Source organism: Quercus robur, chromosome 11 (assembly GCF_932294415.1).
Source record: "Quercus robur chromosome 11, dhQueRobu3.1, whole genome shotgun sequence".
NCBI classification, from domain to species: Eukaryota; Viridiplantae; Streptophyta; class Magnoliopsida; order Fagales; family Fagaceae; genus Quercus; species Quercus robur.
The window spans coordinates 32,676,950-32,692,617 of NC_065544.1; the positions used below are offsets into that span (position 1 = coordinate 32,676,950).

The following is a 15,668-nucleotide window of genomic DNA, read 5'->3' on the forward strand; positions in this document are numbered from 1 at the left end:
GCATATTATATGGTATAAGATCAAGTGTTGCTTTAAGTTTTGAACTCATGAAGGATTAAAGAAACTTGATCGGGTGTGATCAAATAATCTGGAGCATAGACGAGATATTATGAGTGATGTACTATGTTAGTTTAGATGGTGACTTAATATAGTACTCCTACCCTACACCTTCTCGTCTAGGTCGCACACTCCATTTTTCTGTATAAAGAGAGGATTGGACAAGAGATTGAGAGGAGCCAATTTTGATTGTAGTACCAGTGTGGACAAGTGGGAGATGTTAGAAATTGGGCTAATTTTGACCCAACCCATAAACCATGGCCCATGAATCGTCCACATGGGTTATTTGATAAGTAAGTTTAAATTTAAACTAACCAATATTGGTATGAGTTATCAATATCAGTAGTGGAGTAATTTAAACTTAACAAATATTGATATAAGTTATTGATGGTTTTTAGACCCCTTAAACAATTGATTAAACCTAGGTAATTAACTAAGTTGTTACTTAGTTCAATTAAACAAGTCTAGGTTATCACAATATAAAAGATCAAATCATGCAAAGCAGCGGAAAATAAATAACACAAGATATGATCACCCAGGAAAACAAACCGGTAAAAACCTGGGGAGGATTTAACTTAGCTATCCTCAAGGTAAACTTGAATCCACTATCTTGAAAGAATCGAAGTTCATACAATAAGACTTACAAACCCCCACGCTCGACTACTTATTGCTATCAACCAGTAAAACTTACTAACACGACCACGTGCAAGTTCCGAATCCATGGACTCCTTCTTTCTTGGATTCACCACCAGATACAAGCACACCCGCTTGTGTTTTCTTTAAGCTTCAATGGCAGCAACTAAATTGATCATCAAGGTGTAGATAAATCTTCTCCTTGAAAACCCTAAGTTTATGTAAAGGAAAGCTCCTTTAGATCTTACAAGAGATTTACACAAACCGCAATTATGAGCAACACTAAAACGTGGCTAGGGTTTGCCTTTTATACTTAGGACAAATAAGAAACCCTAAAAACGTTTTAAAACACTTAGGGCTAAGTTGGACAAATCTGCAGAAAAACATTCTGCCCGAGCTTCGATCGATCGAGCCAGGCCGAAAGGCACAGTCCTTTCCTGCTTTAACTCGATTCCAACTTTACATAGACGCACAACTTTGAGCTAGACTTAAACACTTCTAAACACATTGTTTTGATCATGGTTTGCCAACAATACAAATTAGAGTTCTAAATACATAAAATCCTAAACTTTAGAACCTAACAGTTATCAATATTAGTAGTAGAGTAATTTAAATTTAACAGATGAGATCTTTTAGGGATCACATATATCTGATAGTAAGTGAATCTCTACTAATATTTAAAATATTCCTACATCAGTCAGATCAAGGTGAGATATAGTGAGTGAACATACGTATAGTTTTTGAGTGCTCTCTCAGCCATCTCTTTGGGACACCATCCACTGTTCTCTAGAATTTGGAGCGCAGAAATTAGGATAGACTCTAGTAGCCTCTCCTGCGACTTGGAGGAGTTCCACAAAGGAGATCGTGAGGAGTTTGTAAAGCAAGTAAAGAACAAGATCCGGCAATTTGGTGTTTTGTTCCACCAAAGGTATGTATCTATATGACCTCTAGTAAAGTATATAACTTTTCAACATAGCATTTATCCTACCTTTGATGAGAATGCTCTTAATTACTTGTTTTACTGTTTTTTTGTCAAAAAAAAGAAAAGAAAATAGAATTCTCTCTCTCTCTCTCTCTCTCTCTCTCTCTCTCTCTCTCTCTCTCTCTCTCTCTCTCTCTCTCTCTCTCTCTCTCTCTCTCTCTGATTGATGCCAAATATCCTCCAAAAGTAGTCTCACTTTCCAACAAGGAACTTAAATTCTCTTGCACGAATTCAACACTTTCTTGACGGTAATGGATTATAGGGAAAAATCAAAGCAATGCATAACATTAGCACCGCACAAGTATACTCTGCCTGCCAGCCGTTGGATCATCAAGAAAACATGACAATGATATGGAATTTCTACCACTACTTATATCCCTGGAGCTTATATGAAGTTCATAAGCCCAACTATCTGTTTAAATCTGTTAGATTCAATGGCTGTGATCGATTAAATTATAGTACAAAACGGTACACATTCAATACCTGATTAGCTTCGAAGATTTTTTCTTTCTTTCTTTTTTTGTTTTTTTTTTTTGTTTTTTTGTTTTTTTTTTTTTTTGTTTTTTTGTTTTTGATTTTTTTTTTTTTAGTAAAAGATTGAAACTTCATAGATGCTTTCTTCCTTTTCTTTTAGTAAAAGTTATCTTATTTCTCAAAAAAAAACTTTCTAAGGGTTCAATCAACAGCCAGTAATAATTTGCACTAATGGCCTTGAACTTTACGTTATTTCCATTACTATATAGACTTGAACTTTGTAAAGTCTCTATCATAGGTACCATATAGTAAATTATAACAATTACAAGAGGAATACTTTGTAGCTTCTAATTGCACAAATGACCTCCTTCAATTCAAAGCTTCTTCGTCTCCACTTTCTTCTTCTTCCTCCTCCCAAGCACAGCATCAAGCGCAAAAAATTGCAAAAAGCTCATATTGCGATGGCTTCAGACCACCGCAGGTTAAATTCCCTTTTCAACTAAATACTACCTCTCAAGAAAAATGCTGTGGCTATCCGGGATTCAGTCTCTCATGCAACAACCAAAGCCAAACAATTCTCACTCTCCCTTATTCTGGGGACTTTGTTGTTGATGTAGGACACAATTTACTATTTAATTATTGTAATTTATTATTTTTGGTATTTTTATGTAAAAAACGTTATTTTAGGTTTAGGTGATTTATTTCCTTGTTTTTAGGTGCATTTAATGCTTTTTAGCTCAAATTTGGTTCCTGTTATGATTAGGTATCAATTAGGAGTTATTTTATATTATATTTTCTTGTCTGTCAAGTTTTAAGGAGCCCTTAAATAGGCTCCTAAGCCTGTAAACGTTTTTTCAGAGACTATTATCAATAAACACAGATGTTTTGTCAAATTTTCTTCTGGTGGATTCCAGTTTATTTCTCCTTGTGGATTCAGGGAAACCCCTCGTGGATTCGAGGTTTACTACCAGGAACTAACAGTTTAGTTTCTGTTCCATCAAGAGAGCATCGTGTGTGCTTTCTCTAGGCTTCCGCTACATCAATTGTTCTAGAAATCGATAACTGGAACCAAGTAATGATTATCGATGACCCAGATAGCTGCCTTCCCAGACGGTTTCTGAACCAACACTTCACTCTTATGGACTCTCCTTATCACTTATCAGACATCAATGTGAATATCACCTTGTACAACTACTCCAACGACCCTATTTATGATTATGGATGGTATCCCTACCTTAGAGGCGACAACTTTACGTTCTCCTGGACGGCTATGGGGCAATGTCGAGAAATAATAACTGCACCACTTTTTGATGGGGTCTATTTGAGTTGGAGCATGACTGAACTGGAATGCTTTACTTCAAGCACTGGTATGTTTACTTACTTCATCAAATTTAATTTTGCTAGGCATACAATAATATAGGGAAACATACTATATAAGCGTTCTAACTCGGGTTGAAGGATGAGATCTTCACTGCATGGTTTTGTCTTGTCTCATGCATCCCTACTCTGCCCATATGATGGGAAAACTTCCTTGCCCCATCCCCTTGAGATCCTGTGGGCACCACCCCATAAAATTCTAATTTGCTTCACAATTATTACAATTTTTTTAATAAAACATGATTTATTAATATAAATATACTTGAAATTACAACTAAATTTATCCCATCAGATCAAACTAATTTTTAGCAAGAACTTAATAATATTATCTAAGTGTTTAACAAAATAATATCGCAACAAAAAACAGAAATCTTAATATCCATGCATTTAAATAAGCCAATATTGAATTGTTTGTTTAAATATTAAAGATTTAGGTACAAAAAATTTACAATTATAGTCCTTATCAACGCAAGGCAGGGTAGGGTAGGGCAATGCCGGGCTAAAATGTCTAGACCCTGCCCCATGATGGGGGCTAAAATCTCACCCTATCCCCACCCCACCGCCTATTTGAGGTGAGGAAAATTCATGCGGAGCGAAGCAGGAAGAGGTGAGTTAATGCAAGGTGGGAAAAGATTGTCATCCCTAGACTTTGATCTGCCAACACTTAAAAATATTTTCCTACCAATTACAACAGATAATCATACATTTTGATAAAAACATGATGCTTACCTCTCTAAACAACCCAAGCACATGTTGTCACTCTCTTGGCTTTTGCAGACAGCTACAATATCATAAAATAGTTTTGATTGCCAATTAGGTTGTGATATGCCTTATTTATAAACGTTGTTTACACAAAGTGGAGGAAAAATGAAACAGTTGTGAATTGACTCACACAAACGTTGGTTTACTTCAAGGGAAGACCAATCCTCCAATAGCAGTGCCTGCTAAGTTTGGGAAAAAATAATTATTAGCTTTATTAACTTCATCAATCGTATTATCTCTAAAAAAACAAACTTCACCAACAGTCATACATATGATCTTATAAATATGATTGACGAAAAGCTCCTTACCACACTAATATGATAAATCCTACCCTGGAGCAATAACAATCCCATACTACAATCAAAACTTACCCTATCCTAAGCATATTAAGATAACAATCCAATCTTTGTTTATATAACAATTATAATGACAATGTAGCAATCCAAACTCTTTCAGCAGTCCAGCGTCAACCATATCATGGGGACTTTGAGATGTACTAGAGAAAGCCTTTGAAAGAAAGGGCAAAAAGCATCTAGAACTAATAGTTTCGATTACCGACAAGAATGTGTGGGCTTCGTGCAAGAGTATTAAAGTTCTTGCTTGGGAAATGAGACCACTTGTAGAAGATACTTGGCACTGAAGAAAGAGATTGAGAAAGCTATTTTCCGTTGTGTGGATAAGGAAGCCTCAATACCTTGGCAATGGAACTTTATACGAACAATTCCCAGTCTTGTTCAAGGTTAACTCTTGCTTGGAAAGTGAGACTAGTAGAGGATATTTGGCACCGATGAGAAAAACCAAGACTATTTTCCGTTGTGTGGATAAAAAAGTAATTAAGGAAGCCTTAAACCTTGGCAATAGAAGCTTATATGAACATTTTTTGTTCTTGTACAAGGTTAATTTTTTTTTCCCTATTTCCCAAAAATGAAATGTTTTAAAAATTTCTCATGGTTAGTTGATATTAAAACTCAAAATTACATTTGTCTTTAATCAATTTGCATTTTACTGTTTTACATATGCAATATAACCTACATGTGCTTTAGCATTTGTATTGTATGAAATTGATGACTTACTTTATTTCCTTAAGGTAAGTGGGTTAAGGGGATTCAAACCCATGTCCTTTTCATGAGTGGGATAACAATATCATTAAACTATAAATTTTTTTGCTAAATTACTATTAATATTCTAATTTATAAATTGTTTTCCTGATATTTTTGTCAATGACTAAATTATTGTAATTCTTTGTTCTTTTAGGTCTTTCAAGAAGTGCCAAGTATGGTATGGCCCTAGGTGTGGGAATAGCTGGATTATTGTGCTTAATTTGGCTCACATATTACGAATATAAACGAGTTACGGTTGACAGCGAGAGACCCCAACCCAACACACAACTTTCTACCTCAACTGTCACACATCAGACAACCATTGTAATGGGCCTCGACAGGGCCACAATAGAATCATATCCATAAACTTTGCTTGGTAAGAGTCCAGAATTACCCAATTCTAACGATAACAGTTGTCCCATATGTTTGACTGAGTACCAACCTAAGGAGACATTAAGGACCATACCGAAGTGTAACCACTATTTCCATGCTAATTGCATAGATAAGTGGCTAAAAATTAATGCGGCATGCCCTATTTGCCGTAATTCACATGATTAGTTTCCTCTAACTACCTCTTCATCATTATTATCATTGTCATCATCATTGTTTTTATTATTATCATAAACTATTTTGTTTTCATTGTGTGTAATATGTTTGATTTGGATTGATGGATTGATTGTTCTATACTATAAATGTGTAAATTATTTTTCTGAACAAATAAATAAATATATATATATATATATATATATATATATATACACACATATTTTTATGATATCACTATTAACTCAAATTGGAATACTCGTAAAAGAAATAGAATTGAGTAAGTAGCTAGACTTATTTTGGATGAATTGGATTTACCGTATAACCATGGTGTAGTTGCAATGTTCCCCCTTAAACTACAAAACTAAGTGATATTCCTCACTATTTGTTCAAAAAAAAAAAGTGATATTCCTCACTAAGTATTGATAATAAGAAGAATATCAATCAAATTTCATGGAAAAAAAATTAAGATTCTTTTAAACGTTTTATATTTTGAAATTTTTTTACTTTTAATTTTGAAGATTTTTTTTTTTTTTTAATTGACAAGGGGTAAATTGTTTACTATTAATAGTTAAAGCGAGAGATGCTCTGTTTTGAAGTTTAGGGGATATTGCAATTGTGTTGTAATTAAGTGGGAGAAATGAAATTAATCCTTATTTTTTATTATTTGTATCCATTTGCCTTGTTATATATACTTTTTTTTTCCCGATATGGTGGGTTCAGTAGATTTGTTTTTACCTACGTTAATAAAATTTTAATTTTACGTTGATCTGATCCTTCATTTGATATATGATTCCATTATCCTATTTTACAAATTGGTTTTCTTGTTTTAAGTTCAAACAATAAAAATTGATTCACTTTCTTTCCTTATAAAATGGTCAAAAGTAATAAGAAAGAGAGATGCAGGTAAGGTTGTCCACGTGATCTACGGCTGACTTTATAGCCATAGAACTCACTCATTTTGGCTTTGTGTTGGTTCAAATCTTGAACTTGGATAAGGTATGCCATGAGATTTAATTTTTACCATAGTATGCGATTAAATGGACAACAACTTAGAACATAGATTTTGAGTTGTTCAAAATGGTCTTGACACTACCACGCATCCTTGGTGGGGTGGTTACTCCACAAGTATAAGTGCTTGTGGAGTGTGAGGGATAAGGGGGTTCAAGTTTATAGGAAGGAGTTTCACACACATATATACTTAGATTATGTTAAAGTAAAAATTTTATATTGTATAAAAAAAAAAAAAAAAAAAATGGTCTTGACGAATGACGACCATAAAAATTTTCTTAGTTTAGCTTAAATTATGGTTCAATGTGTAGTAGCATTAGCATGTCATTAGATCACGATTCATATGACTTGAGGGGTGAAAATATATAAATATATATAGGTTCTTGTGGGGTGTAGGCAAGGGTCAAGGTTCAAGTGTTTTGGAAGAGTTTCATAGACATATACTTACATTAGACTAGAGTATGATTTAATTTCTATCTTAAATAAAATAAAAAAATAAAAAAAATAAACTGAAAAATAAATGTTCATTCAAGATACCCAAAGCGATCTATTTGATGATAGAGTTTACGAAAAAGATGAGGGTTTCATTTAAATATCTATTAAAAATTTTTTAAATATCATCTCAGGATGTGAAGGAAATTTGTTTATAACATAATTTGGGATGTTCATCTTAAATATCAAGTGATGTTGCCAAGAACTTTGTTGCTCAATTGGTATTTTTTGGTGTTTCCAATTGAAACATTTAAAATTCAAATTCTCCCTCTCCCATTTTTTTTTTAACTTTTAACCATGAATTAAAAAAAAAAAAAAAGAAAAAAAAAAAAAAAAAAAAGACAACGAATGTCTGGATAACAAGACCAAAGTCTTCTTCTAAGTGTGGTGTAATTCTAATATGATTTAAATATATCAATTTGGCCTAAAAACGGTGAGAGCTTCTATAAGAGATTCTTACCTTAGTGAGCCTCCATGTAGTTTACACTAAAAATACACGAACAATATAAATATAATTTCAAGGTACACTCATTCTAATATCCCTTTGATAACTTAAATTATATTATTCTACACATTAATTTATTAATACTTTGCCTACCTGCCGTTGGATAATCAAAAAACCATTACAAAATAAAATAGTTAATTTTCATAGATTTTTTTTTTCTAGGCTTTTCTCAATAAATTCAGTAGTAATAATAAGGAAAAAATTATTTAAATATTTGTCATTTTCATTAAAAACACCAAGAAATTGATTTACAAGACTTTTACCAAAGCAATTTTTAATTTTATCACTTCTATATCCAATAGCCTATATGAAGTTCATAAGCCCAATTCTGGTCAAATCTGGCATATAATATATATCGCAATGATCGGTTTAATTACATTAATAACGGTACACATCCAATGCATTTATTTATATTATTGACTTTGGATCCAAAAAAAAAAAAAAAAATTTATATTATTGACTTCAAAGATTCTTTGTACCCTTTACATGGTAAAACTTATGTACAGTACTTTAGTTGTTATTTTTTAGGTTCTCCTCTTAAAATTTTACTATGTGACTACTTAATTTAAAAAATACACTTTCATCAATGAAAAAAAAGTCACATGGTAGATTCTTAAGAGGAACCTAAAAAACAGCATCTAAGTACTGTACTTAAGTCTAGTTACTTTACAAACGTTGGTTCCTATCTAGTGGTCCACTCAACAACCAGTAGTTATTGGTAACGTAATTGTTTTGTGTTTCAACTTTCAAGTTTCCACCATTACAGTTGTGCCACGAGACCAGAATAAAACATTAAAAAAGAAAAGAAAAAACAATGTTCCCATTAAATCAAAGTTAATGGTCAATACAGAAATTTCAGCTTAATTATATGACTTTGAATGTAAAATTCCTCTATCCCATGAACCTGTTAGGTAGCATTAACATGTCAAATTATGACCTAATTACTTTCTATCCTCCCCAATTGCACAAATGGCCTCCTTTCAAATCTTCTTTATCTCCACTTTCTTCTTCGTCCTTAACACAGCATCAAGTGCCAAAATATGCAAAACAACATATTGCGATGATCTTATCAGATTTCCGTGGGTTAAATTCCCTTTTCAACTCAATACTACCTCTCAAAACAAACGCTGTGGCTATCGGGGATTCAATCTTTCATGCAACAGAAGCCAAACAATTCTCACTCTCCCTCATTCCGGGGACTTCGTTGTGCAAGGTATCAGTTACTCAGAGCAATCGATGAATATTGAAGACCCAGATAGCTGTTTTCCCAGACGATTCCTGACCCAAAACTTCACTCTTTCCGGCTCTCCTTTCCAGCTATCAGAGACTTCAAAGAATTATACCTACTACAACTGCTCCAAGGAGAAGAGTTATGAGTATGCAGCACCGGTTTCTTGCCTTAGCGGCGACAACTTTACAGTCTTGGTGACTTTTAACCCTGAATCGGAGCTACAGCAGCAGTGTCAGGAAATAATGTATGCACCAATTGACGAGGTTGAATTGAGTTGGTTCGAGCCAGGTTGCGGAGTTTGTGTACGGGGTAGTCAAGAATGTGCGCTCATGAGTGATGATAGCCTGGAAGTTGGATGCTTTGATGTGGCCACTGCTACTCCAAGCAACGGTATGTTTACTTCATTTCTTCATCAAAACTTATTGTTTTTTTTCCCTTTCTGATTTCTGTTAATGGTTGATTCACCAAAAACGAAATATATATGTTGACAAAACATTAACAAAATGATTCACTATTTAGCTCCACAAATGGGATTTGGCTTCATTTTGATATATAGAATCCGTTTGGATTGAACTTATTTTTGCTAAAACTAAAAATACTGTAACAAAATAATTTTTAAATGTGTGAATAGTATCGTGAGACCCATTTTTAATGAAAAAGTTACTGAAAAGTAAAATTTGTGGGTCCATGAACAGTGCATGTCAAATAGTGCGGCTGAAAAAAAAAAAAAAAAAAAAACCGCAGCCCAGGATTCAGCAGAAAACGCTGAATCTAAACGGGCACATAATTAATGTTTACAACATTATTTTTTGTACATCCCAAACATGTACAAACAGCTGGCCAAAATATATTCATGTATGATCTAATAGCTTTTGCAGCAGAGCAGAAACTTTATGTAATATGGTTTTATGAACATAATGGAAGAAGACATGAAGTCCTGCATTCCTTAGCTTCCAAATTGTGTTATCTAATTCTAGAATAATTGCATCTCATAATTAATCAAAAACCACTCTAAATAACCCCGTCTCTGTTGACTCCCAAGGGTTTTGCAGACTGCTTCAATATTATAAAACAGTTCTGATAGCCAGTTAGGATGTGAAGTCTTATATATGATAAACAACCACGGAGAGAGTGATCATACATGGGATCCTTACCGTAGAATTAGTCAATACCTTTAGGACAAAATTTATGTACAGTACCTTAAATGCTGTTTTTTAGTTTTTTCTTTTAAAATTCAGTCAAGTGATTATTTAACTAAAAAATACAGTTCCATCTCATGAGAAAAAATCCAAATCACAGAATCTTAAAAAGAGAACCTAAAGAACAGTACCTAAGTCTTGCTCATACCTTTATTTGGCTTCTGGCTCAAACTCGGAAAATCTTCCTACTATTATAATTATTCCTTAATTAATTTATTCATTATACCAACAAAATATTTGACTTCTACAAGTTGCAATAATGTCCATTATGCATTGAAATTGACCTTGAATGTTAGAAAATTACAAGTGAAATCCATTTATTTGCAATTTGACAAGTTCTCTTTCCACTATTTTATTAAAAGATACTGAATTGTGCCTTTTTGTAAGTTTACCGTAGTATATGAGTATCGTATTTTACTAATTATATCTCACAATTTTTTTTTGGATACAAGATAGAATTTCTACTCTAGCCTAATCTAAGTGTATATGTGTGTGAAACTCTCTCCTGAAAACTTGAACCCCGGCCTTTGTCCCCCACACCCCACAAGTATTTATACTTGTGGAGTGACTACCGAACCAAAGGTGCGCAGTGGCTAAATCTCACAATTGAATAGTTTTTTTTTTTTTTTTTGAGAAAGAAACTGATGGATTTTATTAATAAAATTCAACTACATCCAATTGTAAAATTGAACCAATATGAGATGGGACATCTTCTATCCATACTTGAAAATTTGGTATGCATAATGCATTTTTAGCCAGCTTATGAGCAACTCCATTGTCGTTTCTCTTAATGTGAGAATACAACAATCCTTCTTTACGAACATGTGAAAACCTAATACAATGAAATAAATTTGCAAAACATTTAACATCACGACTAAGTAAACCAAAGGATTCCAAAGACTGCGAATTTGCATTCAAAGCGTTTATTGCAATCTCTGAAACTCCCTCTAGGGTGACATCTTCCAAACTCAGATCAGCATCAAACCGTAAAGCCTTCGATATAACCAAGTTTCAAGCTCTATAACAGTTAGGGGGAGAGGGATGATTCCGACCATGTGTACCAAGCCTTTTCCTTGGCATTCTCGGATGATCACTCTAATCCCTGCCCTATCTTCTTCTTGAAACATTGTATCGATAAATTTGTGCTCGAACCTTCCACAATTACATCAATAGTCGATCTCCAAAACAACACTAATCCACCTCCCATATCCAAAACAACATCCACAGAATTTTGTTCCCGGAAAATCGCATCATTAGAGTTCACCTTCAGGATTAGCCATGGAGGAGGTTTCCAAATGGCACAGTGTGGAGGCTGATTGGACTGATCTAGTTCATTACCCTTCATTGTTGTTGTTGCGCTTTTTTCCTTGTCTGGAATATTGACCATATTAAACACTTGCCGTTGAGATTGCTAGGAATTAGAGTTAATAGGAGCAATAATTGGTGAGATGTCATCATTCCCCGCATTTAATTCCATATCAATGCCCTTAGGACAGCTTAAAATCCCATTAATTGTGGGAGATAATGGCAGCGAAAAGTCCGGGCTACCATGATTAGTGAGATTCGTATCACTCCAACCGTTACTCATTGAATGCTTGTCCCCTCCCTGCCAGTAACGTTCAGCTCCAATTGGTTCACCGGTTGGCTCATGCACCGGCTCGGAAAGCTTCTCGGTTTGGTTCTGCTGAGTTGGTGGCTTCTCTTCCCTTGACTGAGAAGCTTGTCCGGCTTTGTTGTTCATCTTTCTCATAGAAAAGAATCCCGGCACCGTAATTGATTTCTTCTTCGAAACCACAAATGGAGGCACACGTAAATTGGGACCAAACTCCATAGAGATTGCCGGAGAGTCCAAAACATTACCTTGAAATCTGTTTCCCAAACCCCCTGAAGAAAAACCCACAAGCCTAGCAATACACTTGGTATTCCTAGGGACCTAACACCACCTTCAGATGAAGGGACCAACCAATTCTACAGTGCAAGAGAGTTTAGAGGTACACACTAAACTCTCGGGCAGCAGAGAAACTACACTTGCCCCTCTGTTTCTTTGGTCTTGAAACAGAGGAGCTTCTCACAATTGAATAGTTGATAAACCATAAGGTGTTCGTAATTTAATCTAGTGTATGTATTTGTTCCATTAATTACACCCACTTATTAGCTTAAGTCCATTATCTCATTAATGAAGTGAATCATCGTATATATCATTTAATAGTATAACAATTAACAAGTATAGGATTTAGTTGAAGATATTATTTTAATATCCACAGCCTAGACCAATATGGTTCATCAACTGTTGGCATGATTTTTTTTTTATGTTATTCGACCAACAAAATATGAAATTCTTATACTGAAGAACTTGATTCTCCCATACGGGATCTTTGAGTTTTAGGGATTGAAAATTCTTATGGAAACTCAAAATTAATGAACGTTTAAAATTCACACTATGCAAACATACTAAGGAAATTTTCCCAACAAAGGCCATCATTTGTAGAATATGTCATGTTGATGATCTACGTCCTCGATTCCAAGGTCCAAGCTAGCCCGGAAACCTATGTGTATGTCTCACTGCCTTTTTTTTCTTCTTCTTTTTCATCCTTTTTTATTTTTATTTTTATTTTTTATTTTAATCTTCTTTTGCCATAATCACTTGTTGAACTCTTCTGGCATGTAAACAATTAAACAGCTGTATGAGCTTTCGCATTTATATGATATTGGATTCATGATTTAATAGTTTTTCTTTTCTTCCTTATAATAAGTGGGTAAGAGGGATTCAAAACTGAGTTTTTTCTATGACTGAGATCGAATAGTATCACTAAACCACAAGACTCTTAGCTAAATTAAAATTGATAAATTGCTTTTTGATAATTTTGCCACTGACTAAATAATTGTAATTCTTTTCTCTTTTAGGTAGTCTAAGGAGTGTCAAGTATGGCTTAACCATAGGCATAGGAATACCTGGACTATTGTGCTTCATTGGGCTCACATGTTGCCTATGTAATCGAGTTAGGCTTAACAGCCAGAGCCCTAATACACAACTTTCTACCTCAACTGTTCCGCAGCAAGCTGCCTTTGTAATGGGTCTCGATGGGCGCATAATAGAATCATACCCAAAGACTTTTCTTGGTGAGAGTCGAGAATTACCCAACCCTAACGACAACACTTGCTCTATATGTTTGTCCGAGTACCAACCTAAGGAGATACTAAGGACTATACCAGAGTGTAATCATTATTTTCATGCTAATTGCATAGATGAATGGCTAAAAATTAATGCGACATGTCCTATTTGTCGGAATTCACCCAATTAGTTTACTCTAGCTACCTCTTCATCATCTCGTTGTCACCGTTTTTATTATTATCATAGACTATTTTTTCCCCCATTGTATATAATTTGATTTATTTGGATTGTGGAATTGGTTTTTCTATATAAATGTAAAGTGTTTTTTTTTGGAGGAATAAATATATTTGTTTCTATCGTATGAATAATAAACCAGAAGATTTGGAGTACTAGTAAAAGACAGAATCAATTAGAGTAGATTTACTTGTTTATTTTCATTATGGATAAATTGTATTTCCTCCTTGGTTTAGTTGTTGTCCCCCTAAACTACAAAACTAAGCAATATTCCCCATTAAATAATAATAAATACGTTGTTTGCTACCGTACGTATGCTACCGTTAGGATTTCAATCGAATTTAACAAAAAATCAAAATTATTTTACACATTTTGTTTAATTTTTTCTTTTGTTAAATTTTGATCAAATTTCTTATCGACAAGGGGCAAATTTTTTATAGAGGTGCTTAGTTTTGAAGTTTAATTATACAAATAGGTATTGTAGGGACACGATTTGTTTAACGGCCCAAGATTGACGTTGGGCTCGTATGCAAAGGGCCCCAACAATATGATTTGTAGAGAGTGGGCTTGAAAGGCATGACCTTGGGCACAGGTAGACGGTTTGATCGTGGCGTCTATGGAAATTCTTGTACGGGCGGGTCTGGCTTGACTAGCTAGACCCTCCATTGGTGCGGGTTGTAGGATCCCAATCCTCAGACGCTGTCCCCGGATCTCTATATATCCTTCCCTTTCTCCCCTTTTACCGGGGGAGAGAGTCCTCCTTTTTCTTCTGGGGGTATTTCCTTTTATACTCATGTTTGTTTTCCTATTTAGAGTCCACGTGTAAGTTTCACTTTTCTGGGGTGCAAACTTGTCTTGTAGGGACACGATTTGTTTAACGGCCCAAGATTGACGTTGGGCTCGTATGCAAAGGGCCCCAACAATATGATTTGTAGAGAGTGGGCTTGAAAGGCATGACCTTGGGCACAGGTAGACGGTTTGATCATGGCGTCTATGGAAATTCTTGTACGGGCGGGTCTGGCTTGACTAGCTAGACCCTCCATTGGTGCGGGTTGTAGGATCCCAATCCTCAGACGCTGTCCCCGGATCTCTATATCCTTCCCTTTCTCCCCTTTTACCGGGGGAGAGAGTCCTCCTTTTTCTTCTGGGGGTATTTCCTTTTATACTCATGTTTGTTTTCCTATTTAGAGTCCACGTGTAAGTTTCACTTTTCTGGGGTGCAAACTTGTCCTGTCAACCCATACCCAGTATGGTTTGGGGTCGTTGGGAAAGTTAAAGGGTATGGTTTAAAGTATGGACTTGTCAGATACAGGGCTTGGTATTATAACGTTGGCAGTTTTTTCCCTTACCCTGCCCCTGAACTCAGTTTCCTTCCTTCAAGCATTTCATGAGGTGCCGAGCAAGAGGTCGTCCTCGGCAATGGCTCTCCTCAGCTTGGGCCCTAGGCCCTGGGCTCCCATGTAGAGTGGGACTGGGCCGCGAATTCACTAGCCCCACAATAGCCCCTCAAAATCCTGCTGCCTGACTTTTAGTTGGGGATGAGGATTTTGATAATGCTGGGCCCACATCACGACTCACTCAGATTATGTACTTTTTGATGTTTGGGCTTTTCCATTTGCATAGGAGATGCACCGGATTAAGAGGCATTCCTTTAGTCTTTAGTCACGCGGTGCCCTTTGACGTTCTAGTGTTCGAGACGCGCCTTCACGAGAATCCTTTAACCTTATGGTTGCAGGTGGCGTTGGAAATTGAGCCGAAACCATTTTGTCTGTAGCGTTCCTTGGAACTCTGCGTGAATTAAATGCCACCTCCTTGTCTTTTAAATAAATAGGATAGGAGGTTGCTCTACTTACACATAAATCCTTCAGTTTCCTCCCAAACCATAATCCTTCAGCCATAATCACAGCCTCCATATCCGGTGTTATCCACCCTTAGTGTAATATGCTTGAGGCGCGG

The 15,668-nt window shown here is 35.3% G+C and overlaps 1 protein-coding gene across 5 annotated transcripts in view; it reads left to right on the forward strand.

Annotated features, from left to right (window-relative positions):
• The first annotated feature begins 8,790 nt into the window (after nt 1-8,790).
• The window catches only part of LOC126706277 (putative RING-H2 finger protein ATL21A), a 35,051-nt gene continuing 28,173 nt past the window's right edge, over nt 8,791-15,668 (forward strand). For 2 of the 5 annotated variants that reach the window (XR_007648545.1, XR_007648546.1), the window contains exon 1: nt 8,792-9,557. Coding sequence is in view for 3 of the 5 variants with exons in the window: in XM_050405675.1 (XP_050261632.1) it covers nt 8,906-9,561; nt 13,275-13,668 (1,050 nt within the window). In the remaining 2 variants the exon portion in view is untranslated. Of the gene's footprint in view, nt 9,562-13,270; nt 13,809-15,668 lie in introns of those variants that run through there. The other 3 variants (XM_050405675.1, XM_050405674.1, XM_050405676.1) reach the window with 3 other exon arrangements.